The 18,194-nt window shown below is 34.8% G+C and overlaps 1 protein-coding gene across 9 annotated transcripts in view; it reads left to right on the forward strand.

Moving 5' to 3' along the window:
• Dmd (dystrophin, muscular dystrophy) overlaps positions 1-18,194 on the forward strand; it is a 2,390,387-nt gene that overhangs the window by 1,828,481 nt on the left and 543,712 nt on the right. For all 9 annotated transcript variants that reach the window (XM_006527768.3, XM_017318377.1, XM_017318376.1 and 6 more), the window contains one exon: positions 3,893-4,082. In XM_006527768.3, the coding sequence (XP_006527831.1) occupies positions 3,893-4,082 (190 nt within the window). The remainder of the gene's footprint in view (positions 1-3,892; positions 4,083-18,194) is intronic.

An 18,194-nucleotide genomic window follows, 5' to 3' on the forward strand; every position in this document is an offset into this window, starting at 1 on the left:
CCCTATTATCTCCTTTGAAAATCACAGTCTGTATGAGAAAATATATAGCTCTCCACATAAATTCCTTAACATGACACTTCTGGTGCATTCAGTTTCCTAGAAAACAGATTCTAAGAAAGCAAATAATGTCCAGGTTTTTTTTTTTTTCTTTAACTTGAAAGGGGGCTTAGGATCACCACTTGTAATGGAAACGAAGGAAATTAAGTAGCATAAGGCAGAAGTAGAAGCCATGTTGCAAAAGTATGACTGTTAACAATTGGCCCCACATGACTCCAAATGAGGAGCCAGGGTCACGCATAGGATCATTCTGAGTTGAGGCACTAGAGCAAGACTTACCATATATCAGCTGTGTGCCAGTGTGTGGCTTGTGCCTGCTTTAGCGATGAAGAGAACAACTTTGGATCAGGGGGCTCTTTTAACTGGTCCCAATTCTCAAATAATGCTGACACTGACAAACTTCAGCCAGCAACACTCCAAGAAACCTGGACAAGAAGTCTACCAATCTCAAGCAGGGATCTGAACAGTACACCCCAGCATCCACTTACACAGTAGTTCTCGAACTTTTGTTCCCAGCAGAAGTGTTTTTCGAAGTTTAGCATGTGTTCAAAATGCCTGGAAGGCTTCCTAAAACACAGCTGGTTGGACTCCAACCATGGAGTTCCTCTTTCAGTGGGTCTATCCTGAGGCCTGAGAATTTGCATTTCTTATAAGTTCTCAGATGCTGCTGCTGGGACTGCTGGTCCATGAACCATCTTTTAAAACCACTGTTCCATACCATTCCTTATATATGTTCTAAAGAGAGGACATCTTCGAACTAGAAAGTCAACCTTTAGAAATCACCAAAATCTTAGCTTGAAGTGTGATAAGTAGTATTTGTTATATATAAAGTATTTAATACAGTAGATTGCAATTTAAAGAGCCTTTCTTATATATACTCATTATATGTTTAAAATACAGTGAAATTATCTTGAGAATCTATAGGATTGAATATCCTGAATAACCAAACTTTAACATAATTCATGTTCTCAGTCTTTTTCTCCTTAGCCAATCTTTTATTTTTTTGTGATTCTCATAGATTATATTTTTTATTTATCATAAACGCCATCCGTAGCCATATGGTTGAGGAAAATGAAAAATTAGGGACACATTTAGAGCTAATTTGAATGCACAGATATGGAAATTATGTACCTTTCACTTATTCCTTGGGTAGACTTGAGACAAGTAAAACATAGGCATTCAATGCACATGCCTTGAACCGAGGAATGAGTTTGTAGTCATTAAAACCCCCATGCAAGTAGGAAACAAGAGTTGTATCTGTGATCCAAGAAGTTTGGAAAATATCTCTTTTGGAGAGATTTTGTGCCATTGTGTCAATTGAACTCCTTTTAAAGTATTTTCTGAATGAGGAAATATTCAGCCTGATGTTGTCAATATTTTAGACCACAAGGGTATCCTTGAAGAAAATGGTGCCTTACTATCCTGAAAAAAAAGTTCCTCTGCTTTCCCAAGGGCCCAATTTACAAAGCAGAAATCTGCTGGTTGGATTTGGGTAAAAAAAAATCACATCATCTGGCTAGAGCACTTTCCTCTGACTTTCTACAGACTGCTTTCAAAGTATTTTCACTGGTTACTTTCTGCAGAAGCAGAAGTGAGTGGTCTTTCTCATTTAAGGGCAGAGGAGCTCAGATGTCGAAAGCCCCAGCATGAAGATGACAACAAAAATGCAATGCACTGTTTAATCGCCTAAGCTTCATTCTGCCAGGAAGGACTTTCATAATGTCATTTTATTGTATCTGAAATTGGACTATATGAAAAAAAAAAACAACAAGTCAATGTCTAACCCAACATTTATTTTCTAGAATGGGACAGCTTATTTCGATCGTGCATTTTAGGCTGTAGATAGGACAAGCCTTAGTATAAACTGCATAAAACTGTCCTTTTTTCCCCAGTCAGTACCATTGATTGTCAGAATCTACTCAGTATTTTCTCTATATAGTGCATACCCATTTTTTTATATTCACATTCTCAGAGCTGTAACAATGGCACAGAGTTTTGAAATTCCAATAAACAGACAGCAATTTGGTTGTTTCTATTTGCCTTGACATTTTACCTAACAGCTAGGAAAATCAGCTCTCTGGGTTAGCCCTGCAGCTGTCCTAGATTTAACTACTTTGCCTAACCAGAACCCCATGGTACCTTTTATCTGTACAGTATTAACATTTATTTAGGAGTTGATAAATAGCTTAGTGCAATGGTCATGTTTTTCTAATAGTGGTAGCCTCATAACCATACTCTCTCTTCTACCAGTTAACGTAGACAGAAGATTTTTATCCAGTATGAATGCTGAGACTACACAGTGAAAGACTGTGTGCTCAGCAAAAACCTTGCCCATGATGAATAAACAGCTCTTCTGGGGGCTCTGCTACCGCCAGCTCGGCAGGAGTTGTTTATTGCCTGCTTTGCACATCCCATGATAAAGTTGCTGCTAAAATAAATTGCAGTTTTGCATAATTATTGACAATCACATCTTAACAAGCAGTGTGTATCATATTCGAGTGTTCAATTTTTTGAAATCCATTTTTAGCTTATGTTTAATCCCAGAAAGTGTTTGTGTAGTCGACGAAGGCAAATAAGGCATTTAAATAGAGTACTAATTTCCTCATTGCAGACAAAATTTACCTGAATCTTTTTAGATGGAACTGTTACTGCTTAAGGCAAATTTCCCTCCTGAGCTATTATTATGCAGATCTTTTGCTCAGGGCATTTTTGTGAATATCCACATTATATGCTCTCTCTCTCTCTCCATATATATATATATGTATATATATGCTTTATATAGAAATACATACAATTGGAAAGTATAATATTTAAAATTCTCATAAGACACTTTTATTTTTTCCATTTTATAGAAAATGGGAAATCAAAGATGAGGTGTAGGCAGAAAGAACTAACATTTTTATTAAGAATTATAGGTGGTCATAATATGTGAAGTTGATGTTCATCATATAGTAGCTACTGAGGAACAGGAAATAAAAAAATCAGAGAAGTTAGTAACAAGCTATGTCACACAATAGGCAAAAGACACTGGAAACTGAACCACTGTCTATTTGATTTGTAAGTTTCTACATTTTCAACTTGACACATTTTTTTCTTTTGGAAAATGTTCTCCACTCTAGGTAATGCAGAATGAACCTAAGGAAGTACCAGCTAATATTGGCAAGGTGATGGTTCGCACAATTGTTTCTGTGAAATGATACCTTTGCATCTTTCTTCATTTTTGTGTGTTTTTCTCTCTTCAATTCCAATCCATCCCTTCTGTATTCCCCTCTCAAGTCTCTATTTGTATTTTCCTGATTTTTTTTTTTTTTTACTTATTTCATTCTTGTTTCTTGCCTCGGGGTTATATCAAAGATGGCCACAGCAAGGGAATTTAAGGTTCTGCCTATGAAGATTAACTTCAACACAAACTTAAAGTTGAAGGAAAGTTATATTGGAATCATTATGAACAAAATTCGTAAGGCCCACAATGTCTCTCTACCTCTCCCTGTGTGTGTATCCATTTTTATACAAATCTTTAATTATTACTCATTTTCTTGTGGGAGTACTGAGGGATAGAACCAAAGATCATGAGTTTAGTAGGCAAACACTCTATCACTGAGCCACATGCCCAGCACACTGTTGTTTAATTTCAATAGGTCCACTTGCATGCCTTCCTCCAAGAAGAGGCCTTTAGATTAAATACAAATGAATATTAAACAAAAAGGTTTAGGATTCTGGTTGTTGGTTAAATGGAGAGCTTCAGCAACACACCACCTTTGCCCCTTTTATTGAGTTCATTGCATGTACCAACCTGATGCTTCTGAATTCCATTTGCCTGTTTGTCCCTTTGCAGAGTAAGTGAGCAAGAGGCTGCTTTGGAAGAAACTCATAGATTACTGCAGCAGTTCCCTCTGGACCTGGAGAAGTTTCTTTCCTGGATTACGGAAGCAGAAACAACTGCCAATGTCCTACAGGACGCTTCCCGTAAGGAGAAGCTCCTAGAAGACTCCAGGGGAGTCAGAGAGCTGATGAAACCATGGCAAGTAAGTTGAGTGTTTCAGCTTTGGCTGGCAAGTGAATCCCACTGAAGCAGTCTAAGCATTTGTACTTGATACTGACAAACTGGGGACAAAAATAAAGTTGTTTCACTCAGCTTGATATAGTTTAGCATTGGGCAAGAAGAAAAGAGGCAGAGGCAGTAAAAAGACTCATTTGTGATTTCATTAAATACCATGAGCTTCAAGAAAGTACACATCTACTTCACCAGAAAAATACTTGCCTAAAGAGCATAGGTTTTGTCAAGCAGAAACGTAACTCAGAGAAGTAAGTTCAGCGTTTAATTTATTAAATTAAAATGGTTGCCATTTTTCACTGTTTATTTAATGTCTTACAGGGAAAGCATCTGTAGGAACTGTCTGTTTTATTTAGCGTTGCTAACTAAATCAGTTTCCCTTCGTTACTTTCCAATACATTCTGAAATGTTAATCTGACATTTTGTAGTTTCTTCCTAACATGATCTGTGAAAATAAGAATGAGATTGCTAAATTTGTTATAGTTAGTGGTTGTGCAATTTTCAGACAATTGTTTTTTCCTGGAAACAAAAATTAGTAATTCTGTGTGCATGAACAGCAAAAACAGAAGCCTAGAGTAATATTGTTTAAATGGAATCATGTTCTGTAGTTCCGTAGGTCTCAAAGGTTAATTCTTAATGGGATGGGATTTTTCTGAATTATTTTGCAACATTGCCATATATCCATTCTTTTGCGCCTGAGTTTTTGGTTTATATGTAAATGTAAATGCACATCATTGATATCTAGAATGTAGTTTGGCATAGTAATTTAAAGAATTTCCTAGACTATTTTGTTGTGACAATTGGTTAATTTGTTGCTTTGGTGCAGACAGTAGGTAACAACAATAATTGTATTACATCTTGAACTTATTACTCTTTTTTATCTTTCTGGCCCCACTTGCCTATCCACAACGATGCTAGTTTTGTTTGCTCCTGTGGAGGTAATTTGAATTAAATAGTTTCTGACTTTATCTCTGCAGAGATCTCCCACACGTAAAAGTCATGAAAATCCAGATTTTATTTTGGCTGAACCACTACAGTGATTGTAGTGATATAGCTCATTTGGCTTATGCCATTCCATAAATAAAAATGTATTTCACCTTATAAATGGCTGCAAAGCCATAATAGAAATTTAATTGGTACGTGAATTCACATTTTTTTCCTGCAACTATGATTGATAAACAGTATAGCTTTGATTACATAGCTTTTTAAACAAATTATGCTGAAAATTAAAACTGATCAAATTACCTAAATACCTTATGTCAGATATTTAATAGACTTCCTCTCAAAATAGTGGAAGTCAGGTAGGGTGGAAGTCAAAAATATTCATGATCATTTATATTTGTATATATGGTTTATGTGTAAGTTATACTCTTTAGAAATTATAAAATTCTGAATAATTAAATTAAAAATTGGCTATATTTCTTTTTAAAGTATGAATAGAGAAGAAGGAACATTTGTGTTTTGAATTTTTATCTTTCTTTCAAAAACAATTGGAAATTACCCTGAAAAGTGCTATTAGCTTTCTTGTATTACTTAAAATGTATGTATGTATGTATGCATGCATGTATGTATTGTGTATGTATTATGTGTATATATATATATATATATATATATATATGCTAATCAAATCTGTGCATGGTTTTTATTTCTTATTTGCTCAATCATTATTCTCAGATAAACTCCAATGATAAACCGCTCGACATCTTTAAGCTCTAATGCTGGCCACGTAAAACATTCAAAATTTTGGGGTCATAAAATGTTAATTTTAGAATAAGGAAGGACTTCCTAAAAGTCTTAGTGTAGCCGGGTGTTGGTGGCGCACTCCTTTAATCCCAGCACTCAGGAGGCAGAGGCAGGCGGATTTCTGAGTTCAAGGCCTGCCTGGTCTACAAAGTGAGTTCCAGGACAGCCAGGGATACACTGAGAAACCCTGTCTCAAAAAAAACAAAACAAAACAAAAACAAAAACAAAACAAAACAAAAGTCTTAGTATAAAGTGACGAGTGGATATGTTGTTGTTGTTGTTGTTATTGTTGTTGTTGTTAAGGGTGTTGTTCATAAACAGATTCTTTAATTGTTAGCCAGTTCATTATTTGTAGGGGCCAAATACAACACATGTGTGGAGAAAAAAGGAGGACCTTGGGTGCTGGTCCATGCCTAACCATATTACTTATGGTAGGAAATCTCTGCTGCTGCTTGCCCTAGCTGGGAGCTTCTGGAGATTATTCTGTTACTACTTTCTGTTTCTTGCAGGCATCTTGGATTTACATCAAGTATTTACATGGATTCTGAGGCTCTGATCTCAGGTTGTAAAGTGTGCAGGCACCCTGTACTTTCACCCTGTACTCTGGTTCTTTCTAATTAGTAATTCTCAGCGTCAGACTTCCTGAACATTAGAATTACAAGTATATATTGCCAGGCATATACTGAACTGTATTATTAATTATCAAAAGAAAAAAGGAAGGGACACAAATGTGTAGTCAAAGTAATAGCTCTCTCAACAGTTCTTGTTTCCTCTGTTCACTCAAAAATTGAGCCAGATTTGTTTTCCACAAAAGCTATTGCATGGAGAAAAATGATAAATACTTTAAAATTATTTTCTGAAATTGCCAATTGTTCCATATATTGAGAAAAAGACTCTTAATATTCCTAGATTGACTATAGCCTTTGGTTATTAGCTACTTCAATATCTATTTAATTCTCTCATCAAGAATCATAATTTATGGGGTCTATGAGTCCTGCATATATTATAAATCATGAGATTCCTTAATAAAATTAGTAAATACATTTCACCCTGAAACATATTAAAATTTCCTAGTGTATTAGTAAAAAGGGTTGTTTTCTTAACTAAAGTCAAGAATAATATTTTGCTTGCTCACACACTATGGTGAAGACATCTTTCTTACAGTTACTTGTGATAGTCTAGATGGACTATTTAAGCCACCAAGATTTTATATAATATAATATAGATCCTGAGCAGTGAGTATTTAAGAATGCTTAATTGCACATTTATTTCAAAAATAAAGAACTGAATTAATAATTGATCTTGTCAAGATCTAGTCAGATTCTTTTTCCATCTAAACATTTTCTTTTAGACCTTAAGAGAGTTAATAAAAATAATAATGGTTCATCTTGTAAATAAATAAATAAATAAATATTTTTTAAAAACTTAGTTAAATAAATGAAAGACTTTGTAACTTTGCAAATATACCACAAGTTTTGTAATTCTTATGTGATTCTTTGTCTTAGTTAGGGTTTTATTGCTGCAAACAGTCACGAAGACCAAGGCTTATAAGGACAGCATTTAAAGAGGTTCAGTCTATTATCATCAAGGCTGGAATATGGCAGGATCCAGGCAGGCATGGTGCACAAGGAACTGAGAGTTTTCCATTCTCATTTGACTGGCCACTAAGAGAAGACTAATTCTTTCTCAGTCAGCAGATCTTTAAAGCCCACCCCCACACTGACACACATCTTCCAACAAGGCCACACCTTCAAATAGTGCCATTCCTTGGGCCAAGCATTTTAAAACCACCAAAACACACACACACACACACACACACACACACACACACACACACACACACTCACACACACACACACAAATACAGAGTAGTCGTAAAAGAAGTTTGAAAGTGGGAGATAAATGTGATACATCTTTTCTTTGGATCTGCCACTTAGAGCTTTTCCTAGGAAAGCATACACTATTTCTTGGAATATTGCACATGCAAATTTTAATAATGTACCACTTAAAATTTAAGTGATATAATTGAAAGTGATGATTGGAGATTAGAAATAAAAGGATTGTCCTTCTACAGTGAAAGTTTTGGCATCTGCCTTAAGGGTAGCACCATTTATTTTCTAAATAAAAATATGTAGCAACCATTGTTGATAGGGTTACTCCATATCTGGCAAAGCTACAATTGTCACACATTAACCTTTTCACTTTGAAAATATAACATTCCCATTAGCAGTACAACAAGATATGATACCTGAGGTTTCACTTGGAAGTTCCAAATAGACGTTATACAAAGTTAACCAATGGGGTGTAGTGTCCAAAGTGTGCACTGTGGCTATAAATATGATGCTGAAACTTTGCTCTGAAAATTAAATGTAAGACCATTATATACAACATCACAAAATTAGAGCATTCATAGATGATATGGTTAATATTCTGTGGCATTAAATATTAGAAACATAACAGTCTCACTTAAGGATATGGTAGAGTTTGGTCAGATAAAAAGGTGTCTATCTTAAGGTTCTCTAGAGTCACAGAACTTATGGAATATCTTTATTTATTAAGAAAATTTATTGTAATGACTTATAGACTGTAGTCCAACTTACTCAACCATGGGCAGCTATGAATGGGAAGTCCAATGATCTAGTAGCTGCTCAGTCCCACGAAGCTAGTTGTTTATGCTTGTCTTCTGTGGAAGTAGGTTCCAACAGATGTTCTGGCAAGTAAGTGCAAGAAGTCAAAGAAGAGTGAATCTTCCTTCTTCTAATGTCCTTATGTAGGCCTCCAGCAGAAGATATGGCCCAGATTGAAGGTGTGTGCCACCACACCTGTATCTGGAACTTGCTTTGTCCCAGGCTGTCTTTGAACTCAGAGATCTGCTTGCCTGCGTTGCCTGGAATTAGAGACATGTACTATCTTGTCAGAGCCTAAGCTTTTCATGGCCACTATGCCTCAAGATTTCCATGTCAAGATCCAGATCAGAAACCTTTCTTCCAGTCTCAAGATCTCGATCACAGATGTGCCCTCCATTTCTGGAATGTAGTTCATTCCAGATGTAATCAAGTTGACAACCAGGAATAGCAATCACATTCTATTTTTTTAATTAGGTATTTATTTCATTTACATTTCCAATGCTATCCCAAAAGTTCGCCCACACCCTCCCACACCCACTCCTCCACCCACCCATTCCCACCTCTTGGCCCTGGCATTCCCCTGTACTGAGGCATATAAGGTCTGCACAACCAATGGGCCTCTCTTTCCACTGATGGCCAATATATATGCAGCTAGAGACGTGAGCTCTGGGGGGGTGGGAGGTACTGGTTAGTTCATATTGTTGTTTTACCTATAGGGTTGCAGATCCCCCCAGCTCCCTGAGTACTTCCTCCAGCTCCTCCATTGGGGGCCCTGAAGTAAAATTGTGATATCATTGTAGTAGTATCCTGTGAAGAAGCTGCCTGGCTACAGGCATGTGGTTGGGAATTAGTCTAAGAACTAAGTAAGGAATCTCTCTCTCTCTCTCTCTCTCTCTCTCTCTCTCTCTCTCTCTCTCTTTCTCTCTCTCTCTCTCTCTCTTCCTCCCCTCTTCCCTTTATCTCCCCTCCCTCCCCCCTCTGGTGTGTATGTGTGTATGAACATTAGTTACTTCAATTTATTTACCTATATAATTTTCAACATTTCATTTACCAATATCATGAAAAGTTCTCATATATTAAATAAAATGTTGCCAGAGAAACCAGTTTGGTAAACTTTGAATTATACATCTGAATATACCTATAAATTAGGACAGTTTTGACTTCTGATACATTATGGAGATTGAAAAATTAGACTCTTCAGTATTTCTAATACAAAATATTGACCCATGTGTTCATTCAAGGTAGTATAATCAGCACCTTAAATAAAATGAAACCTCACATTTCATGGGATATTGTACAATAGAAATGGTCTGTGGATCTCTAATTCTAAGGAAACCTTCAATATATTTACTATTCCCAATTGGTTTTCATTGTCTGTATTTTTTTATTTGCCTATTTTGATTGTTTCTTGAGAGTATCAGGGTGATTCTCCATATATACCTTTTGTCTTGTGTTCTCTTACTGTTCTACATGTGTAAAAATATTATCATCATATTTACATGCAAGTTATAATCCTACAATTTAAGCTTTCATTAAATTGGAAAGTCTTTACTAAACATCTACCAGGTGCTTTAGGTATAGTGATGACAATATACATACAGAGAGGTGGAACTTTGTGTCAGAGAACACACCAAGGACATAGCTATGTCATAGTGCCCAAAGCTAGACAGGTAGATCTATACTTGTCTGAAGGCCAGAAAATATTCAAGAACATATTTTAACCTTGCTTATGTATTGGGTAAGATTTTTTATATGCCAAACCTTAAGTTGGACCTTGAAGAAATTCAAGTTAGATTGATAATACCATATCCTGGCCATGATTCTTATCTACAATCAAAGGATGAGAAATGCTGTTTAGAGAAAGTTATGTTTAAGAATATTCCAGAAGGTCCCAGGTGGTACTTGTGGAGAACTCCTGCATTTGAGAGACTAAGCCAGAAAGATAATATTGAGGTCAACCTAGTCGACATAGCAAGATCGTGTCACAATTTTGAAAAGGGCATAGTAGTGGCTTATTTTGAGATCCTGAAGAAACTCCTATATGTGTAGATAAAGTTTCTGCTACAAGAAATGAGGTTGGGTAGATCAGATAAGAGTAAGTCATGTAAACACTAGGATAAAATAGAGAATTGGTTTTAGTGGTAAAGAGAGATCCCCATTCTGCATACCATTCTTAACCCTTTCTCCATTGTCCCAAGCCCCTTTCTGTTTGCATTAACACTTCCTTCCTTATTTTACTGCCAAACCACCAAGTCTCAGTGACACACATATACAGGGACTATAATACTTAACAGAATACAGTCAGGATTAAGAATAAGATACATGTTACTTTCCACCAAAGAGGCAACACTGTGCTAAATAGGCTCAGTGAATAAAAACTGGCTTTTTCTCCACACACACACACACACCCCACACACACTGACACTGTTTTTTAAAAGTTTGAGTTCATCTGTAGTCTTTCAGCTGTCATATCTTAGTATTCAGCAAATATTGCAACCAAGAAATTAATTATAGTTTTTAATAAAATGATTAAGGCGGTGAGTGACATTGGACACAGGAACTCTATAAGAAAGTTGTTTGGAAGTTACAAGGGTATTTTGCTGCACTCTGTAAGAGGCAGTGATGAGGAGATAATCTGAGGTAATATGGTAGTCAGCATCTTCATTGACTCAATGAAATTTTGAGGACAAACAGTTGTGGGGAGGGATGCCAAGACTGTGGTTGTTTTGAGGTACCCGTGCATAATAGATGAGAAAATCACCTCCGTTGAAGCAGTTGTGAATGCATATTTAAATTATGGATTAACTTGGAAAAAATTATGGAGAAAATCCTAGTTAAAGGCAGATCATAATAAATAATGATAACTAATATTCTTTAAATACTCACTATGACCAAGCATAGTGCTATATGTATTGATTGTACGAATATTACCATAATCTTATTTTCATGAAATGCTAAATATTTGGAGGGTTGACCAACTGCAAACTATATAGGGAAACCAATGATACTACTTACACACATATTGATATTATTATTGAAACGCCTCCTGGTTGAACCAGAAATCCACTTAAATGCTACTAAAATCTTCCTGCATGTTGATATGCACTGATCCCTTCCTATATGCTATTTGAAATGAATTCAGTATAAAACGTTCTTTCCAGCTTCTGGCTATTATGAAGAAGGCTGCTATGAACATAGTGGAAATTGTGCCCCTGTAGCCTGGTGGGGCATATTTTGGGTATATGACCAAGAGTGGTATATACAAGTATTTGTGAAACTACTTTGATTTAATATGATTTGAATTTCAAGACATCATTATAAAGGTTGGGCTACTTTGGACATATTATATCTTGTTCATATTGAAACATGTGAGTAGAAAGTATTGAAAATTTCAGAACCAACTTGTCTGAATATTGCTATGTCACTAGGAAATAACACAAAATGGTACACATGAAATACTACATTGAATAATTTACAACTTTAACTACCAGATTATATATTTTATATCTACAAATAAAAAGAAAAGCCCCTAATCATAAGACACTGTGCATACTGCAAAGGCAATTTTGATAGCTTATAATGATCATTGTCTTTTATACTTCACAGAGATTTTGTGATAAACTTAGAAGGTAATAAATATAAAAGCACTTTGAAAAGCTTTTTTTAAGTGAAAGGTCCTTGTTAATATTATTAATTACTATTAAGCAAAAGTCAAACTGAAGCTATAAATCTAAAATTGCACTCTTTACAACCAATGAATCAAAGTTACATTAAGTAATAATAACTACAGTTTTTACATTTTATAATCACCCAAGTAATTATACTTTCATTTTCTAATCTGGTTTTCTAAAAACGGATGCTGTACTAGGGCTATTTCCATTTTTAATTACAGAGAATAAAATTGGAGAAAGTATGCAATTTATCTATGGTTACATCATTAGAAATTAACTAATTTGTGTTTCACTATTCCAGATTAGGAGGGAAATTATGTAAAATCAAATGCTATCAGGAAAGATGTGTTCCTGGGATTTAAAATAGCATATTTTGCCCAACTAACATAATAAATAATGATAGCTAAAATTCTTTAAATACTTACTATGACCAAGCATGGTGCTATATATTTTGATTGTGTGACTATTACCACTATACCACTATGACTATTATCTTATTTTCATGAAATACTAAATATTTGGAGGGTCAACCAACTGCAAACTATATAGGGAGAAATGAGCATTTGAAATTCTGTTTGACTTTCTGACCTTCTGAGAATCCTGATATCCTGCTTATTATTCTGAGCTGGCTCAGCAATTCAAGCCAAACCCTAAATATCAAAAAAGAAATTTCAAATCATTCACTTCATTGGAATCTGTCAGTCCATAGAAACATTAGGCTCCCTAGGCATACATTTTGTTTTATATTTTTCTTTCTAGTTTCTGCATGTTTCTCAGCTGAAATGCACTCTGTGAAACCAGGTCATGATCAGATGGAAATGTTCTTGTTAAGGCCTCCTTTTGCCAGAATGGTGTGTGCTTGTTCTGTTATACTTGACCACTGAACAATTTCACTCCTCTTGACTTACTGGCCTAGCAGAATGTAGTAAATCCCTCTCCATCTGCTCAATGACATGGTCTTCATGCATCATTTTCCTGAGGATCTATTCCATGTATTCCCTTGATTTTTCTTCATCTCATTATCTCCTCTCAATCAATACTTCCTAAATGTCAGTTATCTGTTAGATTTCTTTCTAAATTGACTGCTCATCTCCATTAAACCAATGATTCAAGTATTCTGTTCTCTTTGCAAGATTCATCCTACATTTCTTATTGAATGCTGGAGTTTCTTAACTCACATATCTCAGAAAAAGTGCAAACTCAGTAAGATGCAAGCAAGACCATGTCTTTTATCTCCTGCTATTCAACACAGTATCCCCTCTTCTGGGAGACTTCAGATCATGAATTTATTTATATATCTTCTTTTTTATGTCAATTTTACATTTTCTTTTTTGAACTCTGGGTTTTGTCTACATGATTGTATATGTAGTTCCCTTTACATACTACTACTACTATAATTTGTGTTATTCTTTGCTCGTATCTGTTTCAACACATTTCTGGCAACTGCTTGTTCCAATCCAACCCACATATGTAAACTTCCTAAAACATAATTTAGATGGTAACTAGTCAAGCAATTGTTCCAATTCACCCTGCAGTTTAAACTCCCTAAAGCATAACCTAAATGCTAACTAGAATGTAGATTTTATGCAAGAAGAGATTAAATGTGAATTCATTTACTTATGTATTCCTATTGTCAAGACACTGTATTGTGTATGATGGGTGTCTTAATAAATATTTATTAGTCAATTAGAGAAACATATGACTCTCCCAAATATTTTTACTTCTTAAAATATTACAAAAAAAGCCTTGTAGCAGGAGATGGCCTAGTCAGTCATCAATGGGAGGGGAGGCCCTTCGTCTTGTAAACTTTATATGCCCCAGTACAGGGGAACGCCAGGGCCAAGAAGTGGGAGTGGGTGGGTAGGGGAGCAGGGTGGAGGGACGGTATAGGGGACTTTCAGGGTAGCATTTGAAATGTAAATAAAGAAAATATCTAATAAACACCCTCGATTTCTATAAAATGAACATCAAACAAGACTAGAGTTGTATTTTTAATAATTATATTCATGCCTAGACAGTTTTATACTTGTATGCAATATATGCCTTATCTCCATCTCCCTTTCCTAACACAAACTTTCCTATAAATCCCTCTCCCACATTCATGTGGGAAACTAAAAGGGGTTGTTTGTTTATTTGTTTGTTTGTTTGTTTTGGCACACTTAGTTTAAATAATCGGAACCAGCTATGTGACCATTGGTTTGAAATAAACAATTAGAACTTGGTGTGCTCACCAACAGCTACACAACTGAAAACAATGACTACTCTTACTCCAGGAATTGTTCAGTAGCCAGTAGTTTATTAAACAAGGACCCATGTGCTCCTTCTCCATCCATGATTGACTATGGACAGTGCCAGCTTAGTGCTAGTAATCACAACTGCTCTGAGTTCTTCATTACAACTGGTTCATTCTACACTTCTCCTTCTTCATCTCACCTTACCCAAATGCTACTTACTTGTGAAAAAAATACCATATATTGACATCAATACTTGTTCCCTTAGCTGAAAGTCTCCTATTTCCTTCTTTTAAAAAAAATTCTTATTAGATATTTTCTTTATTTAAATTTCAAATGTTATCCTTTTTCCTGGTTTCCGCTCTGAAAACTCCCTATCCACTCCCCTCTCTTCCTGCTCCTTAATTCCCGAAGGCATTTCTCTGAATTATCAATAATGGGTTATTTTTTTCTTTTGCTTCCTTTTAGAAAAACTAGAGAGGACAGTATTTAATACTTTGAAGTTTAGCTGTGTAGGTTTAAACCATGGTTCTGATTCCTGATGACCATGAACTTATTTCTTAATTGCTTTTGTATTATATTGCTATAAATAAACAACAACCATATCTATACTTCATGTACTTTATAAAACTGATATGAAGTCATATCTATGAAATTCTTAAAACTGTACCTGACTATAGTAAGCACCCAATAAGCATAATTAGCATGCCATTACATTCATTCTCACATTTATATGTGCAAGTATAGTTATATTTTTTGCTCATATTTGGTGATACATTTCCATAGTATTCATTGTCATCTGGGCCCACTGTGGAATAATTCCCATTTGATTTGAATGAGAATGGACATGAAATGGATGTACAGATACAATCCTAAAGCATTGGCTTCCATGAGTGCTGAGGAAAAATATTTGTTAATCGTCAGTATATTTTACTTCTTAAATGTCAATATTGATTAAACAAAACTCTTTAAACTCTCCAGATAAAATAAACCTTAATAACCTATTTTTGAGAATAAATATATCATATTGAAAGTAAAAAAAAATAAAAAAAAACAAACAAACAGATTTTTGTTTTGCATAGCGACCTCCTTGGGGAAGTAACTGACTTGTTATCCTTTGCTTTCAACTAGACATCCGAGATTCTGGAAACCTACTTTGTCAAAAGTGGCTTATTTTTTCCTGTTCTGAGCAACAGAGGAAATGACATCAAGGTCTTACAGAAATCTTAATTAAAAAAAAAAACTTTGTTTTGTTTTAGTTTTCCCTTACTATATTTTGTTTGTTTTTTCTTTGTTTTGACTTTTTAAATGTTTCTGTTTTTGAAAGACAGAATGGTAATTGATACTCTGTGGCTGGGGAGGTGGGGATGGTCTCAAGGAGCTGGGAGAAGTTAAAAAAATATGATCAAAATATATTTTAAAGAATTTAATTAAAATTGAATAAAATAAAATTGCTTTAAATAAATGCCAAGAGGAATCACTGGAGAAAATTAATGAGGTCAACAAACACTCACTTTCTCTGAACCTGGCCCAGACCTACATAATTTTTTTTCCAAACAAGTATTAAAAAGGTCAAGAAAAATTAGAGTACAGAAAAAATCAAGTAATTAATTGCTGTCAGTCTCTTGTCTTTTCTTTTTTTCCTGGAAGAGTTTTTGAGTGTTTGGAGCAGATTTACCAGGGCTGGTATATGATAAATGGTAGACCTTCCATTTTGCGTTGAATTGGAAAAGACTAATCAGTACTGTATTTAAAAAAAAAAAAACTATACTTTAATTTCCATCTTAATATTTCTCTTCTACCTTTGTTAATTCTTAAAATAAAAATTTTTAATTATCAGTTAAATAGTGAACATGTTCAAAATATTTTAGTTTGTCAGCATATGATATTCATTCCACATGAGCTCCATTTGTAGTTTATGTGGTTTTCTAAATTACATTAAATGAAATGTCAGAATGTTGACCTTTTTATTTACCTTTTTATTGATTCTTTTTGAGTTTCACATCATGTAACCCAAACCCACTTATCTTCCTGTCCCTTAATACACACCCTCTGCCCATGCAACTTCCCCCATGATAAGAAAGTAGACTTTTATCAGTATCAAATTTTAAAGAAAAGTTCTTGAACAAAGGTGTGTGCATAAGTTGGGTATTTCCCATATAGATAGAATAAATCATGCCTGGTTGTGAAAGAGTGATGCATTAATATAAGAGATATAAACTATTTCTTATTGGAGATCCCATTCATATAGATGGAAGGATTTCTATTTTCTGATAGTGAAAAAGCAACAAATTATTACCATTTGCTTCTACATCCGTGGTTGTTCTTGAGGGGTCTGTTAATATGTTGACTTTTCAGTATTATAATTACAACATCCCAAGTCATTTCACATATCATCTTTGCATTCTCTAAATATTTTCTTTTTTTCCTGTCTAATGTTTTTTTCACCTCTCACCTTGTGTGTGTGTGTGTGTGTGTGTGTGTGTGTGTGTGTGTATTTGTGTATTCGTGTATTCCTAGGACTTGGAGAAATAATTATTCTCTGCAGAATCCAACAATTTTTGGCTCCTTTGTGCCAGCCATTTTCCACCCCAATACTTTGCTCCCACTTCAGCATTTCAATACTAGATTCAATTAAATGCTGTGACTCCAGATAGAATGAGTCTTGGATACTTACTAAATACTTGGTAAGACATCCTCTCAGGATTTTACCTCCATAAATGCTATTTTTAGTTTTACAATAGTTTCATGAATGGTGGTAAAACTGTTATACACTGTACTTGAAAGATGGCAATGAGCTCAGTTAGCAAGTTTACATACCATGGGAAAGAAGCAATATTCTTGTTTGGGGATAGGGAATATGTTATTATTGAGGTGCAATGCTTGACTAGGTAATTGCAAATGTATTTGCCTTCCATGACAAAAGAAACAGGTATATTCTTACAATGTATATATCTAGTAGAATAATGGTTTTGTTGACTGAATTCTTGAATGTGTCCTTTCAGGTGAACTATTATTGACAAGTGGAATTTCCTGCAGCAGAATAAAGAGAATCAATAGTTTTTAAGACAGAAATGTCCCTGAGGAGGAACTGAGAGTAGTGGGAATTGGCAGAAGAGGGTAGGTTTGACCTAGCTATGAAGAAAAAGAATGAAATGAAAATAAGTACAGTATTTTTAATGACCCAGAGAAGAAGATATATTCTATTATGCCCCAATCAAACAAGGGATTCTAGTTAGCTTTTGCTATATAATCCTCAATGAAATTTCATGGTTTACTACATTTTTAGTCACTAATTTCACTTATTGATCTATAATTTGAGTAAAGGCCAGCATGTCTCGCATGCATGTTCTTCTTTAAATACTCCAGAGCAGGTCAGCTATCGCTGCAGGAACCACTTCCAAGAACAGTCATATGCATGCCTTGTGCATACCCATTAGTCACCTTATTTGGATACTTGTCACTAATCGGAGCACATAGTAGCTCTAAGATCTTAGTTTTCTCTTTAATATATCTCTTTCCACTCTCTTCTTTCCCTTTCTACATATATCCTTTGATGTTTGTTGGTTTTATCTTTTCAATTGACTTTCATCTATATAGAAAATGAATTTCAAATCGACCTGTCTCTAGGCGCTATTGATCTTGTTCACCCAAATGCTCTTTCTGAAGTTTTCCATTTGTTTTCCATCAACCCATTGAAGTTGAACAAATGATAGAAATTAATTTCTTAAATGATCAGAACAGCATCCTGAATAGGAATCAAATATACTTCAACAAACTGAAAAAGTGAAGTAATATCAGCCAACTTAAG

This window comes from Mus musculus, chromosome X, assembly GCF_000001635.26.
Source record: "Mus musculus strain C57BL/6J chromosome X, GRCm38.p6 C57BL/6J".
In the NCBI taxonomy this organism is placed as follows: Eukaryota; Metazoa; Chordata; class Mammalia; order Rodentia; family Muridae; genus Mus; species Mus musculus.